The sequence below is a fragment of the Cetorhinus maximus genome, chromosome 21 (genome assembly GCF_964194155.1).
Source record: "Cetorhinus maximus chromosome 21, sCetMax3.hap1.1, whole genome shotgun sequence".
NCBI lineage: Eukaryota > Metazoa > Chordata > Chondrichthyes > Lamniformes > Cetorhinidae > Cetorhinus > Cetorhinus maximus.
The window spans coordinates 17929636-17952661 of record NC_135899.1 but is presented as its reverse complement, the minus strand read 5'-3'; the positions used below and the strand labels follow the sequence as shown (position 1 = coordinate 17952661).

General features: G+C 45.9%; 1 protein-coding gene across 1 annotated transcript in view; it reads left to right on the top strand.

The window, feature by feature from the left end:
• Positions 1-517: 517 nt before the first annotated feature.
• The window catches only part of LOC144695447 (E3 ubiquitin-protein ligase TRIM69-like), an 89325-nt gene continuing 66816 nt past the window's right edge, over positions 518-23026 (top strand). Inside the window, exons 1-6 of the mRNA XM_078566333.1 lie at positions 518-952; positions 1043-1138; positions 1232-1465; positions 2503-2525; positions 6401-6519; positions 22464-22740. Of these exons, the coding sequence (XP_078422459.1) occupies positions 542-952; positions 1043-1138; positions 1232-1465; positions 2503-2525; positions 6401-6519; positions 22464-22740 (1160 nt within the window). The 5' untranslated portion in view covers positions 518-541. The remainder of the gene's footprint in view (positions 953-1042; positions 1139-1231; positions 1466-2502; positions 2526-6400; positions 6520-22463; positions 22741-23026) is intronic.

Below are 23026 nucleotides of genomic sequence, written 5' to 3'. Positions count from 1 at the left end.
ATAAGATTTTCTTTTATTAAATATAAAGTAACTTGACAGGTCGAACCCTCTAAATTCTCTGTAACTATCTCTCGATATGCTTTCTTGAAGTTATGGTACTTTTTGCCTTAGTGTGAGCGACTGCAATCAGGAATGCATTTTAAGGATCTGGATCTCACAACTTGTTTCACCAGAGGGTTTGTAATCGGCAGCGAGTTCAGACTGGAGAGAAGTGCAATGGAATCTCGATTCCACCGATTTCCCCCTCCTCTCTCCCTCCCTCTCTCTCTTTCTCTCTCCACTGTCAACATTCCCTGGAGCCCAACCCGCCCTCGACAGGTTTCAATTATTCCCCTCCGTGCTTCAACTCTGCTTTTCCCCCTTTAGACTGGGCGTGTTATGTTTACTGTCCTGTGTGAAAGTCGCGAGGACTTAGACTACGAAGGAATAATAATTCCCTGAGGATCGAAGTGAACGTTATAAGAAATAAGCTGAACTGAGGGTGTGCGGCAGCAACATCGAAACTGAAAGCGGTTTGAATCAGGAAGTGCTGAGTGTGAACATGGCTTTCAGAAAACAGGTCCAGAGTTTGACCGAGGAGGCAATTTGTTCCATTTGCCTTGATTTCTTCACTGATCCGGTTTCACTGCAGTGTGGACACAACTTCTGCCGCTCCTGTATCACCCAGTGTTGGGAAAAGAAGGAGAAAAACTCCTGCCCGGAATGTAGAGAGGAGTTTCCAGAAAGAAACCTCAGGGCGAATCGGGCCTTAGCGAATCTGGCCGAGAAAGTTCGAAAATTAAAGCTGGATCTGAAAGAGAAGGAAAGCAAACTTCACTGTGAGAAACACCAGGAAGAACTGAAGCTGTTTTGTGAAACTGACAAGAAATTGATCTGTGTGATTTGTAGAGATTCGCGGGAACACAAATCTCACAACTTCCTACCGATTAAAGAAGCTGTTGAAATCTACAAGGTAAAAGGGGATATATTTTCTAAGTTGATAGTTATATCATATTTTCATGGTCTAACACTTCAATTCTGTGATTTTCTCTCCCAATCCCAGGGTCAGCTGAAATCTTCCTTAGATTCTCTCACACAGAAGAAATCGGCGGTTCTAGAAACGGAACAGAAACAGAAGCGGAAGATTTCCGAAGTCAGGGTAAGGTCTCCCTGTGCTGGTTTTCTGGGATCTCGGTCAGTTTTGCTCCCTTTATCGCGGGACATTAATTATGTTTCACATTTCATTTGGTAGGAACAGTCGAGCAGTCTGCAGACCCACATCACATCCGAGTTCACTAAAATGCATCAGATTCTCACTGAGAAAGAGCAGCGACTACTCAGAGATCTCAGGGAAGAAGAGGAGAGGATTCTAGAAAGAATGGAGAAAAACCTTCGAGAGATTGAGGAGAATTTAAATTCTATTGAAGAGAAGCTCTCAAAGTTGCAGAAACAGACGGAGCAAAAGGTCGAGTTGATATTTTTAAAGGTGAGGGAATATATTGCGGGTCAGTTCAATGAAACTTCACAGTCACAAAATAACTGATAACTGTGGAATAAATATCGAATTTACTGAATAAATAAAAACTGAGTTAAGCACATTTCTGCGGTCTCCCCGAAATAATCGGCTTCCACATTGCCTGCAGATTCCCGAGAATACCTGTAACCTCCAGAGAATCAGTTTTCTTGATCTTCACACTTGCTTTGTGATTATTTCCGCGTTGCCAAGTTTAATTTTCACCTGGACCGCCCATTGTAATCCAGTTCCAGTTCATGTTGTGAGTGTGTGGGTGTGTCTGGTACGGTGTGTGAGAGTCACTGTGTCTGTGAGCGGGACTGATGTTGAGTTCCAGTTTATTTGACTCTCCACAACCTTCCTGCCAAAATGCATCACTTTACACTTCCGTGTTGAATCTAACATGCTCTGAGTCTGCTCATTTCACCAGCCGCCCTGTTTATGTCCTCCTGAAATGTGTGCGGTTCTGGGTACCTCTTAACAGAAAAGTAATTGAATTAGAGAGGGTACAGAGGAGATTTACAAGGATGTTACTAGGACTAGAAAATTGCAGCTATGAGGAAAGATTGGAAAGGCTGGGGTTGTTCTCCCTGGGACAGAGGAGACTGAGAGGAGATTTGAGATAAACCGAATTGTGAGGGGCCTGATAGAGTGGGTGGGGAAGGGCCTATTTACTTAGCAGAGAGGTCAGTGACCAGGGGGCACAGATTTAAAGTGCATAGAAAGATGAGAGGGAAGATGATGAAAAACCTTTACACCCAGGCGGTTATGGGATCTGGAACTCACTGCAGAAACCCTCAGCTCATTTACAAGCTGTCTGGATATTGACATGAAGTGCTGTAAACTGCAGGGCTGGGGATCAAATGATGCAAAGTGCGATGAGGCTGGGTGGCTTGTTTTTCATCTGGCGCAGACAGGATGGGCCGACTGGCCTCTTTCTGTGCCATAAACTTTCTATGATTCTAAATCTGTTACTGTTCTCCTCACTGTTCGTGATTCATTTATTTCAGGAGGAAGCTTGTCGGAAGAGAAGGTAGGACATGTTTTCTGCTGAAACTCTGCACAATTTGGTAAAATAACTCAGAAAGGTTTTGTTATGAATTTCTTTTCTACTTACAATCGCAACATTAAAGTGCCGTTCATCGGGCGACAATAACTCTGCTTATGGTTTAAGCACTAGTCTTTTATTTTGTTGACATGTTTTATTGCAGATATTAAATTAGATTTCTTATAACTGGTCCGCATGATTGTATTAAATTGCAAGATGCCATGCAGTCCTGAAGTGCTCACTTGCAGGCTGCAGACTGCTGTTAGTGCGGCTGTGGCCTTCCGACTGACCCCGAGAGAGCCACACCGTCCATGTTTCCATGGTGTCGACCATCCATGTCCCTGCAAGGCTCCAGACCAAACCGAGACAGTCACATGTTAAGTGGGAACAGGTTTTGTTTTTATTCCAGTATAGAACCTTGACCTGTATCCTTAACACCGACAAGACAGACCCAGCAGAGGTGGCGGCACTGTGGTATAAAATTTGGAGGGAGTTGCCCTGGGAGTACTTAACATCGACTCAGAACCCGATGAAGTTTCATGGCATCGGGTGAAATATGGGCAAGGAAACATACTGATGATGACCACGTAGCAACCCGTTTGCCAACACCCTCCCCCCACCCCTCCCTCACATACTCTTTGGCTGATGAATCAGTACTCTTCCATGTTGAACGCCACTTGGAAGAAGCACTGAGAGTGGCAAGGGTGCAGGATATACACTGGATCGGGCACTTCAATGACCATCACCAAGAGTGACTCGTTAATGGAACTCCCTCCCTAACAGCACTGTGGCTGTACCTACACCACATGGCATGCAGCAGTTCAAGAAGTCAGCTCACCACCAACTTTTCAAGGGCAATTAGTGATGGGCAGTAAATGCTGGCCTAGCCAGCGATGCCCACATCTCATGAATGATTTTTTCATAAAGCCCCACTACTGGCCGAGCTGGCTATGTCCCAAAGGACATAGCTGCTAGACTGGGTATGTGGCAGGTGATGAGGTAACCAACAAGAGGATAAAAACGTACTTGATCTCATCGTCACCAATCTGCCTACCGCACATGCATCTGTTTATGACTGCAGCAGTAGGAGGGACCACTGCACAGTCCTTGTGGAGATGAACTCCTGCCTTCAGATTGATGATACCCTCATTCAAAATTGGGCATCCATGAGGCGCTGCTGGCCATCAGCAGCAGCAGATTTGTACTAAACCACACTCTGCGACCTTATGGCTCAGCATATCCTGCACTCGACTATTATCTCCAAGGCAGGGAATTAACCCTGGTTGAATAAGAGTGCAAGAGGGCATGCCGGAAGCAGGACTATGCATGCCTAAAAATGAGGTGTCAACATGGTGAAGCTACAACCCAGGGCTCCTTGCATGTCAAACAGCGGAAGCAGCAATGGATAGACAGAGATAAGTGATCTCACAACCAATGGATCAGATCAAAGCTTTGCAGTCCTGCTACATCCAGCGTTGCATGGCGGTGGACAATTAATCGACTAACGTAAGGAGAAGAGTCCACAAATACCCCACCCTCAATGATGGGGAGCCCAGCGCATCAGTGCAAATGATTAAGGCTGAAGTATTTGCAACCATCTTCAGCAAGATGTGCCCAGTGGATGACCCATCTCGCCCTTCTCCAGAAGTCCGCAGCATCACCGATGCCTGTCTTCAGCCAATTTGATTCACTCCACGTAATATTAAGAAATGGCTGAAGGCACTGGATACTGCAAAGGCCATGGGGCTTGACAATATTCTGGCCATAGTACTAAAGGCTTGTGCTCCAGGACTTATCGCACCCCTAGCGAAGCTGTTCCAGTACAACTGGCATGTACCCGGCAATGTGGAAAATTGCTCAGGTATATCATGTACACAAAAAGCAGGACAAATCTAACCTGGCCAAGTACTGCCTCGTAGGTCTACTCTCGATCATCAGTGAAGTGACGGAAGGGGTCTTCAACATTGCTATCAAATGGCACTTACTAAGCAATAACCTTCTCACTGACGCTCAGTTTGGGTTCTGCCAGGGTTGCTCAGCTCCTGACCTCATTTTAATCTTGGTTCAAGCATGGACAGCAGAGCTGAACTCCAGAGGTGAGGTGAGAGTGACTGAACATTACATAATTTGACCGAGTGTGGCATCAAGGAACCCTAGCAAAACTGGAGTCAATAGTAATCGGAGGAAAACTCTCCACTGGTTTGAGTCATAACTATCTCAAAAGAAGATGCTAGTGGTTGTTGGAGGTCAATTATCTCATTTCCAGGAAATCACTGTAGGAGTTCTTCAGGGCACTGTCTTATGCCCAACCATCTTCAACTGCTTCATCATTGACCTTCCGTCCGTCATAAGTGGTCAGAAGTGGGGACTTTCGCTGATGATTGCATTATGTTCAGCACCATTTGTTACTCCTCAGATACTGAAGCACTCCATGTCCAAATGCAGCAAGACCTAAACAATATCCAGGCTTGGGCTGACAACTGGCGAGTAACATTTTCCCCACACAAGTGCCAGGCAATGGCTATCGCCAGCATGAGAGAATCTAACCATCGCCACTTGATATTCCGTCACTTGCTATTACCATTACAGAATCCCCCACTATCAACATCCTGAGGGATACCATTGAGCACAAACTGAACTGGACTAACCATATAAATACAATGGCTATAAGCACAGGTCAGAGGCTAGGAATCCTGCGATGAGTAACTCAGCCTGCCCATCACCTACAAGCCACATTTCAGGAGCATGAAGAACTTTCCACTTGCCTGGATGAGTGCGGCTCCGCTAACATTCAAAAAGTTTGACATCATCCAGGACAATGCAGCCCACTTGACTGACACCCCATCCACAATCATTAACTCTCTCCACCACCAACGAACAGTGGCAGCAGTGTGTACCATCTACTAGATGCACTGCAGGAACTCACCATGCCTCCTTAGACAACACCTTCCAAATCCATGACTGCTACCATCTAGAAAGACACGTGCAGAAGATGTGTGGGAGCACCACTAATTGGAAGCTCCCCTCCAAGCCACTCACCATCCTGACTTAGAACTATATCATTATTCCTTCACTGCCACTGGATCAAATTCCTGGAACGCCCTCTCTTACAGCACTGTGGGTGTACCTAGACCACTTGGACTGCAGGGGTTCAAGAAGGCAGCTCACAACCACCTTCTAAAGGGACAGTTAGTGATTGGCAATAAATGCTGGGCTATCCAGCGAAGCCCACTCCATGTGAATGAATGAAAAAGATCAACGCAATAGCAGAAACGTGCTTTAAGATATAAAGCAATATTTGCACCAAAACAAAAGGAGATATTAATACCAAAGATGAGGTACATTTTAAAATGTCTTAAAGGAAGAAAGAGAAATAGAGAGGCAGAAAGGTTTAGAGAAGGAATTTCAGAGCTCAGGGCCTCGGCAGATGAAGGTCCAGCTGCCAATGGTGAAGTGATTAAAATCAGGGATATGCAATTGGCCAGAAGTAGAGGAGAGCAGGTGTCTCGGAGAGTTGGGTTGATGTTTTCAACCTTTGCTTTTATTCTACAAGCTTTGTTTGTAATAGAGCAAGTGGACAGGCTAAATGTTCATCTTTTCCTGTGATCTGTGATATACAAGCAACTAATTTGTTATCAGGCTGTGGGCCTTCTGCAGGACATGAGTGTTTCCATCCTCTGCCCTTGCGTTTCCAAGTTATCTTTTGCTCAGTTATAGAGAGAAATTTCACTTTCTATCACATTTGTTCTAATATTAAAAATGCTGAAAGATATGCATTTTGGGGTAGCTTCACCATTTAAATCATGTCTAAAATGCTCAAATGGGATGAATTTATAGCATTAATTCTTTGATATTTACAGGATTAGTGATGACACTCCGAAACTCTCAGTAGCAGATGTTGCAGACCTGTCTATCAGAAAGTTCATAGGACCTTTACAGTACAGAGCTTGGTGGGAAATGATCAATTCCATTGACCCTGGTAAAACTTTTATATTAATTTTCCTAACTATAATTCCAGTTGTGATGGAAATAAATGAGCTCCAAAGTTCCAGGGGTGTGAGGGAAACAGGAAATCCAACGTTCCTCCAGTGAGGGGTTGTGGTCGTATGATCATCATAAGATTATAAGAAATAGGAGCAGCAGGAGGCCTTTTGGCCCATTAAACCTGTCCCGCCATTTGATAAGATCATGGCTCATCTAACTGTGGCTTTAACTGCCCTTTTTCCCTGTTCCCTATAGCCCTTAACTCCACTGTCGTTCAAAATTATGTCTAATTCAGCCCTGAGTCTATACAACAGTCTCTTCTCCATTGCTGTATGTGGAACAGAATTCCAAAGGCCAACATCCCTCAAAGAGAAGAAATTCCTTCTCATCTCTATCTCAAAAGGGAGACAGACCCCTGATTTATAAACCATGTCCACTGCTTCTAGATACCCCCACAAGAGGAATCATCCTCCCACTATCAACACTATCAAGCTCCCTCAGAATCACATATGTTTCACTAAGATCACCTCTAATTTTTCTAAACTTCAAGAGTATAGGGTTAAATGTCTCAACCTTTCTTCATCAGACAACTCCTTCATCCAGGAATCAGCCTAGCGAACCTTCCCTGAACTGCTTCGAAGACATAAATATAACTCCCTTAAGTAAGGAAATGAAAACTGTGAAGTGAAAGTCAACATTGTCCCAGAGGACCATTGGCTGCGCTCTCATTAGAGAGAGACGACTGGTGGTGAGTTTAACCTGAGGGTCACCACACCTCAGGTGTGGGGTGAGGTTGAAAAGGCAGGGCCTTCATGGATGTTCAAAACCTCTCCACACATGAACAATTCCTCCCCCTCCCCCACTCTTTAGGTTAAAGTCCTCTCCACAGACCTAGTTGTACAATTTGCCAGGACACTGGTTCCAGCGTGGTTCAAGTGAAGGCCATTCTAATAGTTTCACTCACTTTTTCCCCAGCGTTGGTGCCAGTGCCCCATGAATTGAAACACATTTTTCCAACACCAATCTTTGAGCCACACATCCAATTCTCTGATCGTATTCACTCCATGCCAATCAGCTGATGCCTCAGGCAGAGATTATTACCTTTGAATTTAGTGCCTAACTGCACATACTCTCTCAGTAGAACCTCTTTCTTAGTCCTATCAATATAAGTATCCACGGGGACTATAAGAACTGGATGCTTTTCCTCCCACTCCAAGTTCCTCGCCAGCCCTGAGAGGATTACTTTGACTCTGGCACAGGACATGCAACACAGCCTTTGGAATGCATGCACTTGCCTGAAGTGAAGAGTTTCTATCCCCCTAACTAACCTGTCCCCTACTACAATGACATTCCTTTTTGCATTTGGATAGCTTCCTGCACCACTGTGCCATAGTCAGTTTGCTCATCCTCCCTGCATTCATGCTCTCGTCCACATGAGGTGCCAGGGCTTTGAATCTGTTGGGCAATTGCAAAGGCTGGACTTTCTAACCTGACTTTCTTCCCTTTCCCTGACCACTGAACAAATCGGAATGCCTAAGGGTGTCACTGCCTCCTGGAACAAAATGTGCTGGTAACTTTACCCCTCTCCAGTGCATTGCACTGTCCAAATCACGGATTCCAGTGGATCAGCTCGGAGCTGAGGTTCCTCAAGCTGCAGACACTTACTGCAGATGTGTTTGCCGTGAATCAGACGGGTAGCCTCTGGTTCCCACCTGCTGCAACTGCAACACATCACCTGTCCATCTTTATTTCATTTTTATCTAACTGATTCGATTTCAAGTGGCTCTGGTGGAACGCAAACAGAGGATTATAAGCATTTTATTGCTGTGTAAGTGCCACTTGATGTCATTGTCAACATCACATTCTACAACTTGCCTGAAGATTGAGAGTAGGCTGTTGGACCATTGATTGTCTGCATTGTATTTGTCCTGCTTTTTGTCGGCAGGATATACTTGGGCAATTTCCCACATTGTCGAGCAGATGGCTGTGTTGTAAGTCGACTGGAACAATTTGTGTCACTAATTTCAGAGTTAAAATCTTCAGTACTACAGCTGGGATGTTGTTAGTGTCCATTGCCTTTGCTGTATCCAGTGAGTTCATCCCTTACTTGTGATCATGTGCAGTCAGTTGCCTCAGCTGAAGACTGGCATCTATGACATTGGTAACGTTGGAAGGAGACCAAGATGGATCATCAAGGTTTTTGTTTCTCCTGCAGCTGTTGCCCTGATGTGAGATGTGGTGGTTGCCACGAGTACTCAATCAGTGTTAAATCTGCTATGTGAGTGGCACGGATGCAGTTTTAAGGCTAAGAGACTGAAGCTCTACGCTGTCTTCTTAACAGTAGAAAATCAGAGGCTGCACATTATTCTTGACTGCAAGAGGGATTTGGGTGTAATATTAACGAGATGTTTGTGCATTTGCCTAAATCCTTTGTCGACCGCACATGGAGACTTTGGTGGCGTGCTCATCTACTTTATCTCCATTATCAAAGGTGGCAGTAGGCCTCACATAAAAGGTTTGCAACCATAGAATGATAGAAAAGTTACGGCACAGTAAGAGGCCATTCAGGCCATTGTGCCTGCACCAGCCAAAGAAAAAAGAAACTAGCCGCTCATTTTAATCCCAATTTCCAGCTCCTGGTACATAGCTGTGCAGTTTACAACACTTCAGGTGCAGATCCAGGTACCTTTCAAATGAGTTGAGTATTTCAGCCTAAATCACCAACCAGGCCAAGACTTCCAGATGCCCATCACCCTCTGGGTGCAAAATATTTTCCTCATTTCCCCTCTAATCCTTTTACCATTCACTGTAAATCTGTGCCCTGTGGTAACCAGCATCTGATACAGTTCCATCACAACGTCCTTGCCTTGGACTTAAATACCTCATCCAATAAAGAAAAGCATTCCATATGCTTTCTAGACCACTGTACCCACTTGTACTGCCACCTTCCAGGATATGCGGCATGCACGCCAACGTCTCTCACTTCCTCAGCCCCACCTCAAATGCATCACTCACACTTATCCGGATTGAATTCAATTTTTCCACTCAACAAAACCATTGATATAATTCTGGAGATAACAGCTACCCTCTTCACTTCCAACTACAGGGAAAATGTTTGTGTCATCAGCAAATTTCCCAATCATACCTCCCACATTTACGCCCAAACCATGAATATATGCAACAAGCAGCAAGGACTCCAACACTGAGCCCTGTCAATCACCACTGGAAACCATTTTCCATTTGTAAAAATATCTATCGACCATGACCTTTTGTTTCCTGTTGCTGAGCCAATTTTGGATCCAACTCGCCTCCTTCCCTGTGACCCATATGATCTCACTTTCCTGACCAGTCTGCCATGTGGGACCTTGTCAAATGCATCACTAAAATCCACGTGGACAATGTCTGCTCCACTACCCTCATCAATCCTCCTTGTTGGTTCCTCAAAAATTTCAATTAAGTTAGTAAGACATGATCTTCCCCTACAAAACCATGCTGGCTATCCCAGATCAATCAATGCCTTTCTAAGTGACACTTTATCCTGCCTCTCAGAATTGATTCCAATAATTTGCCCACAACTGAAGTCAGGCTGACCAGCCTATCATTTTCTTGCCAATCCCTCACAACCTTTTTAAATAATGGTACAATGTTCAAAGACCTCCAACCATCTGGTACCTCACCTGTCTCTAGTGAGGATTGGAACATAATCCTCAGGGCATCCATTATTTCCTCCCTGGCTTCGTTTAACAACCCGGGATACAATCCATGTGGTCCTGGTTATACATCCACGTTCAAGGATGTCAGTTCCTCCATTACTTCCTCTCTCACTATACTTATTTTATCTAATATTTCACACTACTCCTCTTGAACTAGAATGTTTGCATCATCCCTCTCTTTAGTGAAGACTGAGACAAAGTACGCATTGAGAACCCTGCCCACGTCCTCAGCATCAACGCACAGGTTACCATGTACATCTCTGATAGGCCCTACCCTTCCTCTAGTTATTCTTTTGCTCTTAATGTACTGGCAAATCTCCTTAGGGTTTTATATGATTTTACCTGCCAACATTTTTGCAAATCCTCGCTTTGCTTTCCTAATTTACATATTTACTTCACCCATGTACTTTCTATACTCCTCTAGACTTGCTTTTTGTGACTGCCATGAGACTTCTTTTTTTGCTTCATCTTGACCTGTCTGCTTCTGTGTAACCTGGGGGCTCTAGATTTGTCAGTATTACCATTCGTTTTATGGGGACATGTCTCCACTGTGCCCATAGAATCTTGCTTTTGAATAACCCCCACTGATTTGACAACATTTTCCCGTCTAATAACTCTACCCAATCCACTTTCGCCAATTAACCTCTCAGCTTTGTAAAAGTTGTCTCCCCCCAATTTAGAACTTTTATCCCTGCTTTCTATTTGCCCTTTTCCATAATGGTGTTAAAGCTAACTGTCTTATGGTCAGTATCTTCAAAATGGTCACCCACTGCTACTTCATCCACTTGCCCAGGTTCATTGATAAGACTAAATCTAGAATTGCGCCCCCTCACGTTGGGCTTGTTATATGCTGGCTAAGAAAGTTCTCTTGAATGCAGTTCAAGAATTTTGTGCCCTCTGTGCCCTTCACACTGTTTGCATCCCAATTCATATTAGGGTAGCTAAAGCCTCCAAATATTGCCATCCTATTGTTTTTGCACTTAGAAATTTGCCTACATATTTGCCCCATTCCACCATTTGGGGGCCTGAGTACACTCCTAGTAGTGTGCCTGCCCCTTTTTAATTTCTGAGCTCCACCCATAGGGCCTTATTTGATGCTTCATTTTGGATGTCATCCCTCCTTTCAGCTGTCATTGATTCTTTAACCGATAATGCTATACCCCCACCTTTTTTATCCCCCTCTCTACCCTGCCTGAAAACTCTATATCCAGGGATGGTAATCTGCAATTTTTGCCCCTCCGTATGCCAGGTTTCTGTTATTGCGATGATATCATGCTGCCATGTGTCTAACCAAAGTGCATTGGATATCATTGAAGGATCGTTGCTTGTTTAGAGCACGAGGAGAGGGAGTGTCGATTGGACCTGTGCTGAGGACTGTGAGGAGATCCATGTGAATGATCAGCAGCTTTAACTGTCCTGTGCAGGGTCCATGCAGGAAAGAAGTTTTCCCTGGCTGTGGGTGCCACAATGACAGATCACGGTCTTCCACTTAAGCTAAAGTCCATCTGAGACTCAGACTTGTAGGGGTCTCTGTGACTGGAGGGTCAGGGGCCTTCCACCTCAGCAAAGCATAGTGCAGGTGAGGCACTCAGTGAGTGGACTACAAAGTAACCCCTAAACTTGTTGGCATGATAAACATGTCAAGGGATATGCGATTATGATGTGTGAGTGGTGACCGGGGTGGGGGGGCAGGAACATGATAATCTCTCATCAATATGCAAGGAGCAGCGATTTATAGGGGTCAAACGTTCTCATGTTGCTCCTCCCTGTCTGGTTATGGTTGAAAGAGCTCTCTGCTAGGTCGGCTCCCCTTTGAGAGCAGGTGTCAGGGTTAGCAAGAACCGGCCTCAGGGAAGTCAAGATGGCGGCCATTGGCCTGACCACAGGTGTATCACAGGCGGTGCTCTTATCCACAAATGGGTGAAAGGCAATGCTGGAGGTGGCTTCGTAGATCCCGGGATCTATCTGCCAGCTTCTCCACAATGAGCTGCGGCCACAAGGGCTTGGAGGGAATCCAATGCTGGTGGCGTTGAAGGTCACCCCCGCCTTGAACTTCTTTAATAATGGACCCATCTAGGGCTTCACTTGGGACCAATGCGTCAGCTTTCAGTCAGTGACACACAAGTGTATTCAGAATGCCCAATCAGGATAGTGCATCTCTGGAAAGTTTAGATTTGACATTCCTTCCAATCTGTCGTGTTCAGGACGTTGTCAGTGCATTGCTGAAATCACAATTCTACTTACAGGTGCCTGAGGTTGCAGGAGATGGTGCAGATCCTAATAAGCGCATTTGGCGCCAGGGTTCAGCATTTTATTATAGTTGAGCACATGCAAGGCTCAAACCAACTGCAGGGAAGATGTCACTACTGCAATTTAATTCTGCTCTCATAAATAAAGGTACATTTGAGAAACCTATGGTCAGTAAACAAGAAGGTGCTGGGGCCTTCCAGCCTCCAAAGGATAGAAAACCAAAAAGTTCAACAAATGTCCCGGAAGCTTACTCTGCCTGGAATCTGGTAACTATCAGATTGGTATGGGCCTGTCTACCACATCATATTCCAGCTATAGCCTCTGCATGTGGTTTGGCCACATCCTGGCCCTCCCATCCCCTTCATTGTCCTTCTCATCGGAGCAGACATTTTGTTTCCCCATGTCTCGCTCAGGCAACACATCCCCCTTTTGTATCACGAGGCTGTGCAGGGTGCAGCAGACAATGATGATCTGAGACATTCTCAGTATGGGAAAGCACTGCCTGAGCCATCCAAACATCTGAACCTCATCTTTAGGAGCTCAATCACCTGCTCAGTCAGGGACCTGGTGGGGGTATAGCCATCATTGTATCTCCTCAGCAGTACTCTGCGGGTGGTGAACTGGCATCATCAGTCATTTTTGCTGGGGGTATCCCTTGTCCCTGAGGATCCTGCCCGGCAATCACCGAGATAGTTCCTTTAATACCCTCCACTACCCTCGAGTCCCTACAGAGAGACCATTGCCTTGGTAACATAGAAAGACTAAACACATGAGCCCTTGTCAGGCATGACCATTCAGCTGGGGGGAAGGATTTTTGGAGTCATGAGTTGGCCACCACCCGTGCTCCTTGGAGGCTTCCACCCCTCGCTCTCCATTCATCCCTGCCTCTGACTGCAGCTGATGGCGAATGGACAGAATAAAAGGAAGCTCCATACCTTGCTGGGATCTCGATGTGATGAGATGGGCATAAACCTGCTGATGTGTAGGCTTCACCATAGAGGGGAGAACACGACTGAACATGGATGACATCCAGTTACCTCATAATTATTAGGGTGTTCCTTTCGTCGGCCATTTCTGCTGACCTTGAGCACCACCCACCAAAAAGACCTTGCTCCCACTTCGAGGCATCTTACTTACTGACTAACTGCGTGGTCAACGTCAGATTTGAAGAATGGTGAGTGTCACTTTCCAAACTTCATCCACCAACTTCTACCCTTCCCCCTGCCACCCACCAACTTCCCCCCATCACATTAACCCACCCAATATCAGCTTTCCACTCCCCTCTGTCACCCTTGAACCTCCCTTCGTTCCACTGGGCATTATTCTGATCCACTGCCACATGCTCTCCCGACCCTGAGATCTAATGAGTACAGGCCCAACCTAAACAACCCCTCAAAACATTTATTAACCAAACATGCAATAATATACACTTCCAACACCAGTTGTTCAGTGAGATCCGCATGTCGGAGCCCATTCCCACGTGGTCACTCTGCTGAATGACTTCTCCTGCACGACTTCCTGTGACTGACCACGTCACGCTTTCCTGGCTGTCCTTGTGGCTGTGGCTTTATATCCCTTTCTGACCCTGGTCCCTTGATATATAAGTTAATACCTTGATTCGGGTCATCCAATTGTGTTTCATGCCTTATCAATCCCTCCACCTGCATGTGGTCATTTTCTGCTCTCAGCAGGGGATATCTCCAGGTGTATGCCAGCTATGGATGTAATATCTGTATCTTGAAAAGGCAGTAAGAAAGCTATTCACACATATCCAGAGAGGCCATTGTCTATGAAAGTTGCTGTAGACGGAGTGCCTGTTGGTGAGCCATCACTTCAATGACATGTCCTGAAATGTCTGTGTGTTTAGTTAAAACTGTCTTTATTTTTAAACAGTTGAAAAAGAGTTTCAGAAAGAGTAAACCTTGTTTGGATGGTAACGCAATATGTGAAAATCAGACAGTAAATCAGTAACCCAGCTTACATCGTGCTCAATATCAATCTCCATCGGAGTTAATGGATACAGATATTGAGAGGAATGTGTTCCGAGCTGCTACTTCAGTGTTGTCCAAGTCACACAACCGTCCATGACAAATTTCACCCCATGTGTCTCTATGTCACCTTGGAGCATCTGTTGGTGACTCTTGATCACCTTCTGGATTAGAAAATCAGGATAGTGAACTTGTCCCTCGTGTGCAAGTGCACGGGTATAGAAAGGAGCAGTTTCAGGTGCAGTGTTTGCACCGATGAGCACTTCAAATAGGCCTCTGGAGGAGTAATTTCTGCATTTCTGGGCACCACACTTTGGGAAGGATGTCAAGTCCTTGGAGAGGGTGCAGGGGGCACTTACCAGCACAACAGCACTGATGAGGGACTTCAGTTTACAGGGTAGTTGGATAAGCTGGTAACGTTGGATAAGTTGGATAAGCTTCTCTAGGACAGAGAAGTTTAAAGGGAGATTTAATGCAGGAATTTCAATTATGAGGGCTTAATTGAGCAGATCAGGAGAATCTGTTTACTCTGGTAAGTGTGTCTGTAACTAAAGGTTAAGATTTAAAATAATCACCAAAAGAATTAGAGGGGTAATGAGCAAAAATGAAATCTCACAGACTATGTTCATGATCTGCAATTCATTGTCTGAAAATGTGGATTTCATAGGAACTTTCAAAAATGAATTGAACATGTTCTCAAATGGACTAATATGCAGGGTTCCGGGCAAAAAGCTGGACTAGACGATTAAATTGGACAGCCTGAACAAGTACGATGGACTGAATGGCCTCCTTCTGCGCGAGAAGATTCCGTTATCTAGTCCAACTCATAATTGGGCTCGGATGTTTTTAAGGGACTAGGACAGTTACGAAAACAGGCGTTAGGCGCCATCCATCTGCTAATGTTGGTGCTGTTTTGGAGTCTGTCCAACAATTGGGATGTCCTGAGACTCAAGCCCTGAGCCTTGGGTTTCCTGGACATGGATGTGGGCGACAGTGAAAAGCTGAGCACATTTATTTTCCTGATAACAATATGGAGATGGGGGAGGCAGCAGTCTTTTTCTCAGCTCCTCAATGCTCCTGTCCACGCTGGATGACACAATGCCCACCCCCCTCCCACTGCTGCCTGGCTCCTTCACACTCTACGCTCACCCACCCACTGTCTCCCCAATATCACCCACCCAAATCTGCACTTGCTCCTCCCGCATCTCTGCTCTCTCCCCTCCCCCACTCTCTATACTCACCACCCACTCCCTCTACCCACCCCCCCAGTCCTCCCTTCCTCGATTTCTTGCTCCCATGCTCCCTCTGCCTCCCCCCACCCCCACCCTGTACATTTTCCTCACAACCTCCTTCCTGCTTTCTCTCTCATCTCACTTTCCTGGTCCCCTGCTCCCCGCCACCTCCCTTCCCGTTGCCTTTGTTCTCTCCCTCCGCCCATTCCTACACATACTCCACTCCCCATCCTTCCCCTCTCTCACTCACTTACCTCCAGTCAGTCTTCCCTCCCCATTCCGCACTTCTTCCCTCATCTCGGTCCGATACTCTCCCTGTCCTCCCTGTCCCGCACACTGTCCCTCGCAATCCCTCCTCCTTTCCCTTCAGCTTTCTTTCTCCCCTCCCCATCCCATGCTCTCTCTCCGCTCCACCTCCCAACCTCACTCCCCTCCCCCTTCCACCATCTCAGCCCTCCCCTTCCACCATTGTCACTGTCCCCTCCAGCTAACTCTGGCTCCACTCTGTCCACTCACTGACCACACCCCCACCCCTCCCAATCTTTCACTCCTTCATCACCCTTTCTCCCTCCCCTCCCCCTCCCTCTCCCCTCTCTATATTCACACGTTTTTTTTTCTCTCTCTCTCCCAATCCCGCTCCTGTGTTTGGGTTGCTGAGCTGTAACTAGTGGAGTGACACAGGGATGATCGCTGGGAACTCAACTATTTACAATCTATATCAATGACTTGGATGAAGGGACCGAATGTCTGGTAGTTAAATTTGTTCATGACACAAAGATATTAGGAATTTAACTTGTTAAGAGCACATGAAGAGTCTACAAAAGGATTTAGATAGATTAATTGATAGTTAATTTAGCGGGTGGATTATAATGTCCAAATTCATCAACTTGTCCACTTGGCAGGAAGAATATCAAGGCAATGTATTATTTTAATAGAGAGGATGATTAAACCTATATTGTTAGAGTTCTGACTGTGTATTTTCGGTGTGGAGCGATTGTAAGTTCACACCTGTGGGAATAACCTTTGTGTTGTCTGGAGATTGTAACATTTAAGGTTCAGAATGTCCCAAGGGTTGATACATTCAGTTCCTGTCTCAGGGCAAGGGGGCTGAACCCTGCTGGGAGATCACAGGTTAACAGGTGAATTCAAAGGTCAGTTAACAACCATTTGTGTTCATTTGTATTGAGTTTAAAGAGTTGGGAGCAGCAGTTGGTGCAGCAGCTCAGCTGAGGAGCTGGGACCGTGCCTGTGTTGAGATGCTGGAGTGGAACTGCTGTCGGCATGTTATAATTTGCCTTACAAACTACCAGGAGATGCAGGAACAGGCCAAGATCTTTCATTAGTGATTCAAGTGTATGCAGGGAGAGACAGCGTTGGGCAGTCCAAGACCGAGCTGTGCAGATTACAGCGAAATCTTGTTTTTATACACAATTAGTCACAGACTCGTAATCTAATCTTGTCAATTCACAATCACATGCTTAAAGAGGCCTTCGGCTTTTGTCACTTATTTCCCGTGTGTACAGACACTCGACATTGTTCTGATCCTCGCAAGACCACCATCTCTTGCTGATTGTCCAGGAGTCTGTGCCTCCTGACTTCAATGCCCACTCACTCCCTGAACTTGTTCTTTGTTCTCCTGCCTTGCCCATCTCCTTTCTTATTCTGTCTGAAACACATATGCTATTCTCCCGTTCTGCTTATATTTTATTGTTACTAACAGGCAATTCTAACTAAAATTGTTTAACCCTTTCAAGATACTGGAGTAGAACTGCTCTTGGCAGGAGTAGATCGTCCAGCCCTTCCTCTGGCATTCAATGAAATCATGGCTGATTCTCTACTTCAACACCATTTTCCTGCTCTATCCCCTTATCCATTGATGTTTTTAATATGTAGAAAACTATCCATCTCAGTCTTGCGCTTACCCAATGACTGAGCCTCCACAACCGTCTGGGACAGAAACTTACAAAGATTCATCACCCTCTGAGTGAAGAAATTCCTCCTCATCTTGGCCTTAAATGACCTGCCCCTTAATCTGAAACTGTGTCCCCTGGTTCTCGACCGCCCCACCACCGCAACCAGCGAAACATCCTTTCTGCATTTATCCTGTCAAGTCCTGTTAGAATTTTGTATGTTTGAATGAGATCACCTTTCATTTTTCTAAACTCCAGAGAGCAAAGGACCCGTCTATTTAATCTTTGCTCACAGGACTGAAAGGTCCGAGGAATACACTGGTACAAAATTTCAACACTCGGAGTCCAGATGCAATATTCAAGTGGTTCCTTTATTACACATGTGGGCAGCTAACGCTGGGCAATCCAGGCGCTTCTCCACCGAGATTCAACTGAGCACAGTTAATATATTTTTTACTACCAGTTACAACTTAATGGTGCTAGTTAGACAAATGCCACAACACAATAATCTGATCATTGTGTTCTTGTACAGTAATTGCAGTGCAGATACTGGGCATTGTCCTTTTGGGAGAGAACAAAGAATGTGCGTTTGTTCTAGACAAAAGGTTTATGGGGGCTGACTGGGTGTGGTTCAAGGCTATCAGACGGTGTTAAATGGCCTTCCCCATGTTTTGATCCAGTCATCCTGAGTCCCTGCCCATGTGTGTCTCCCATTTCCTAATTGCAAATTTACAGCTGAACCCTTTGTACAAGTTTTTAGCTTTCATGTAAGGCTGTGATTGTCTGTGTATGCTTTGGAAACCTAGATGCTGGTCCTAGCTGGCACTTTAAAATAAATCCAAATTTTCTGCATCTTCAGGACAATCCCTCCATTCCAGGAATTTATTTGTGAACCTTCATTACACTCAGTCTATGGCAAATATACCTTTCCTCATGTTCGGAGACCAAAGCTGCACATATTAGTCCAGATGCAGTCTCACCAAGGCTATATATAATTGTAGTAAGACACCTTTACTCCTGTAACCAAATCATCTTGCAATAAAGGCCAACATAGCATTTGCCTTCTAAATTCCTTGCTGTACCGGCTTTCAGTGACTCATGAACATGGACACATAAGTCCCTTTTATGCTTGACATTTCCCAGCCTCTCTCCATTTAAGAAATACCCTACATTTCGGTTTTTCCCACAAAAGTGGATATACTCACATTTCTCCACCTTGAATTCCATCTGCCACATTTTTGTCCACTCATGAACATGGACACATAAGTCCCTTTTATGCTTAACATTTCCCAGCCTCTCTCCATTTAAGAAATACCCTACATTTCGGTTTTTCCCACAAAAGTGGATATCCTCACATTTCTCCACCTTGAATTCCATCTGCCACAGTTTCGCCCACTCACTGAGCCTCTCCAAATCTCCTTCAATCATCTCTGCATCCTGCTCACAACTGACACTTCCATCTGCAAACTTGGAAATATTACATTTAATCCCAACATCCAAATCATTGATATGGATTGTGAATATCTGGGGCCCAAGCACTGACCCTTGCGATACCCCACTAGTCACAGCCTGTCCACCTGGAAATGACCAATTTATTTCTACTCTGTGTTTTCTGTTCATAAACCAGTTCTCAATCCATGCCAGTAAATTCCACCGAATTGCATTTGCTCTGATTTTGTTTGCAAACCTCTGGTGTGGGACCGTATCTAAAGCTTTCTGAAAACCTGAATAAATGACATCCTCCAGTTACCCCTTCCCTATTCTCGTAGTTACATCCTCCAAAAACTCCAACAGGGGTTTGTTAAACGTGATTTCCCTTTCATCAAGTCCATGTTGATTCTGCCCAAGCTTCCCATTATTTCTCAGTGTCCTGTTATCACATCCTTTATTTTAGGCTCTAGCATTGCCCCTACGACTGATGTTAGGCTAACAGGTCTGTAATTCCCTGTTTTCTCTCTTCCTCATTTCTTAAATAGTGGGGTTACATTTGCCACCTTCCAATCTGCAGGAACAATTCCAGAGCGTCTCATATTTTGAAAGTTGACCACCAATGCACCGACTTTCTCTACAGCCACCTCATTCAACATTCTGGGATGTAGATCATCAGGTCCAGGGGATTTATCTCCTTTAAGTCCCATTAATTTCTCTTGTACTTTTTTTTTAACTAAAAATATTGTGTTGCAGTTCCTTGTTGATATTTGTCCTTTGATCCTCCATTATTCCGGGGGGTTTTTAATGGTGATAATTGACATTTGGGCAGATTCTGAGCAGGTTCATGTGATTTGCCTTGCTCGTCTCTGTCATTAAACATGTGGTTTGTGGTGTGTTCGACCGCAGTTTTCCTGTTAATTAATGTTTACCTCATGTTAATTCTTTATGATAGAATATAAGAGATAATATTATCTGTTTGCATTGTTGACTCTTGTTTAGTAAAATTCTTCTGTTTGTTTCAAAGCATGGAATCTTATGGATTTATCCTGTTAGTAAGCAACTGGGATTTCAAATTTGGTCGACTAACATAAAAAAGTTAATGGTCACTAAGCAGATCATAACCAAATTTGAGGGTCTTGCCTGGGACTGTAACACATTTTGGGGTCTGGCCTCGCAATGTACCAAGGGAGACAGCAGAACTCTACAGTAGAGAGGGATCTGGACAATCTGGTACATGAATCACAAAAATTAATTGCAGGTACAGCAAGTGATTAGTAAGGTAACTGGAATGTTCATGTTTATTGCAAGTGGAATCGAGTATTAAACTATGCAATTGTTGCTACAGCTGTACAGGATCTTAGTGAGACTGCATCTGAAGTCTGTGTACCATTTTGCTCTCCTTACTTAAGAAATGAGATACTTACATAAGACGCAGTTCAGAGAAGATTTGCTCGACTGATTCTTGGGATGAATGGATTATCTTATGATAAAAGGTTGAACAGGTTTGGCCTTTACTCATTGGAGTTTAGAAGGATAAGAGGTGATCTTACTGAAACATGTAAGACGCTGAGGGGATTTGACAAGGTGGATGCCAAGAGGACATTTACCTTGGAGAGGCATCTGGAACTAGGGGGCAGTTTTAAAATTAGGAGTCTCCCATTTAAGACTGAGATGAGGAGAATTTGTTTTCTGTCAGAGGGTGGTTAGTGTTTGGAATTCTCTTCCCCGGTGAGCAGTGGAGGCTGGGTCATTGAATATATCCAATCAGATCAGCCATTATCGACCGAATGGCCTACCCCTGCTCCTAATCATAGCGTTCTTGTAATTTAATTTCCTTTGGTACCTTACAGGATCAGATTGTAAACAATCTGTGTGGTGACATTTTCATACCTGTTTCGCAGAAGTATCACTCCCCACCTACTCTCTCCAGCTCTCTTTCTCTCCAGCCTGCTGTTTCCTCCCCGCTTTCTCCCAAACTTAATCTTTCCCCTTCCCGCTCTCCTTCTCACAATCTCTCTTCCCTCTCTCATACTCTCTCTCTCCCTGCGTCACTATATCTTTCCACACCCTGTCACTCATGCTCTCCCGTCCTTACGCTCTCCCTCTTCTCCCCCATCCTTCTCTCCACCCACACTTTCTCACTCCCCTTGTCCCCACACTCTCTCACTCACCTCCCACTCTCCCTTTCTCTTTGCCTCTTTAACTTCTGCGCTCATTATTACCTCTGCCCTTCCCACAATCTTTCTCTCTCCCCTTCCACACACACTCTCCCTCTTCCTGCCATGCACTCACCCTCTCAACAATGCTCCTGCTCGATCTAATATCAGTCCCTCCCGCCCTCTACCTCCATTCCCCACCCATTGTCCCTGTCAGGCCCATTTCGCCCTCTCTTCCACCGATCCAGGCACTCTCTCTCCTTCCCCCTTTCCTCATCATTCCGCTATACCTCTCCCACGCCCTCCCCTCCTCCCACGCTCTCCCTTTCCTCTTCTGCACTTTCGCCCCTCCCCTTTCTGCTTTCGTTCACATTCTCAGCAGTCTCCCACTCTCTCTGAGACCTTCACATTCTCTCTCCCACCCTTGTAAGCCCTCCCCTTCTCTCTTTTTCACTCTGCCCGATTTGCGTTCACCCTCCAGTTCTTGCTCACTCTCTCTCACACCTTTAAACTCTCCCTGCCCCCTGCACTCTCTACCTCTCCATCTTGTTCTCCCTCTCACACCATCACACTCTCCCTGCCCCCCTGCACTCTCTACCCCTCCATCTCGTTCTCTCTCTCACACCATCTCACTCTCCCTGCCCCCTGCACTCTCTACCCCTCCATCTCTCTCTCACATCTACCCTCTCTCCCAGCCACCCTGCACTCTAGACCCCTCCATCTCACTTTCACCCTCGCACTCTCCCTGCCCCCTGCACTCTCTACCCCTTCATCTCACTCTCACATCCGCACACATTTCCTACCATCCCCTGCTCTCTTTACTCCACCCTCTCTTTCTTACCCACTCTCCCAATCTCTGTCATGCTGGTCTCTCTCTCTCCTGCTCCCATGTTCTCAAACCCTCCTGCTCTCACTCTCTGCCACCTCTTCCTCTCCATCAGTCCACCAACACTCTCCCTCTCCACGTTCCTGCTCCCTCCTCTGCTGCCATTTTCTCTCCCCAACTTCACCTCCCCCCTCCATCTCTTTCCAGCTCCCTCTCCCCCTCTCTCTTTCTCTCTCCCCACCTCCTTCTCTCTCTCTCTCCCGCTTCCTCTCCCCGCCTCCCTCTCTCTCTCTCTCCCCGCCTCCCTCTCTCTCTCTCTCTCTCTTCCACTTCCTCTCCCCCTCTCCCCCTCCGGGCTCCTTCCTCACACTCTCTCCCCCTCCCCAGCCCCTCTCTCTAAATCATTGACTGTGTTATTTTAACTTTCCCCCAGCTCCAGCCTCTCTGACTCTGGATCTGAACACAGCGAATCCCCGGCTCATCCTGTCTGAGGACCGGACCAGTGTGAGACAAGGAGGCAAACGGCAGCGGCTCCCTGACACCCCGGAGAGGTTTGATCCCTGGGAATGTGTCCTGGGATCAGAGGGATTCACATCAGGGAGACATTACTGGGAGGTGGAGGTGGGGGAGAAGACTCGGTGGGGGCTCGGAGTGGCCCGAGAGTCTGTGAACAGGAAAGGGGGAATCTCCCTGATCCCCGAGTCCGGATTGTGGGTTGTGGGGCTGGTTCCCGGATTTGGTTATTTTGCCGCCACCTCCCCCTCACGGACCCCCCTCACCCCGAGTGTGAATCCCCGGAAGATCGGGGTTTTCCTGGACTATGAGGGTGGACAGGTGTCATTTTACAATGCGGACAACATGTCCCATCTCCACACTTTTACCCACACTTTCACTGGGAGAATCTTTCCCATTTTCCGCCCGGGATGGAATGACGACGGGAAAAACTCGGCCCCGTTGAGAATCTGCGGGATTCAAGGTCACTAACAGATCCATCCC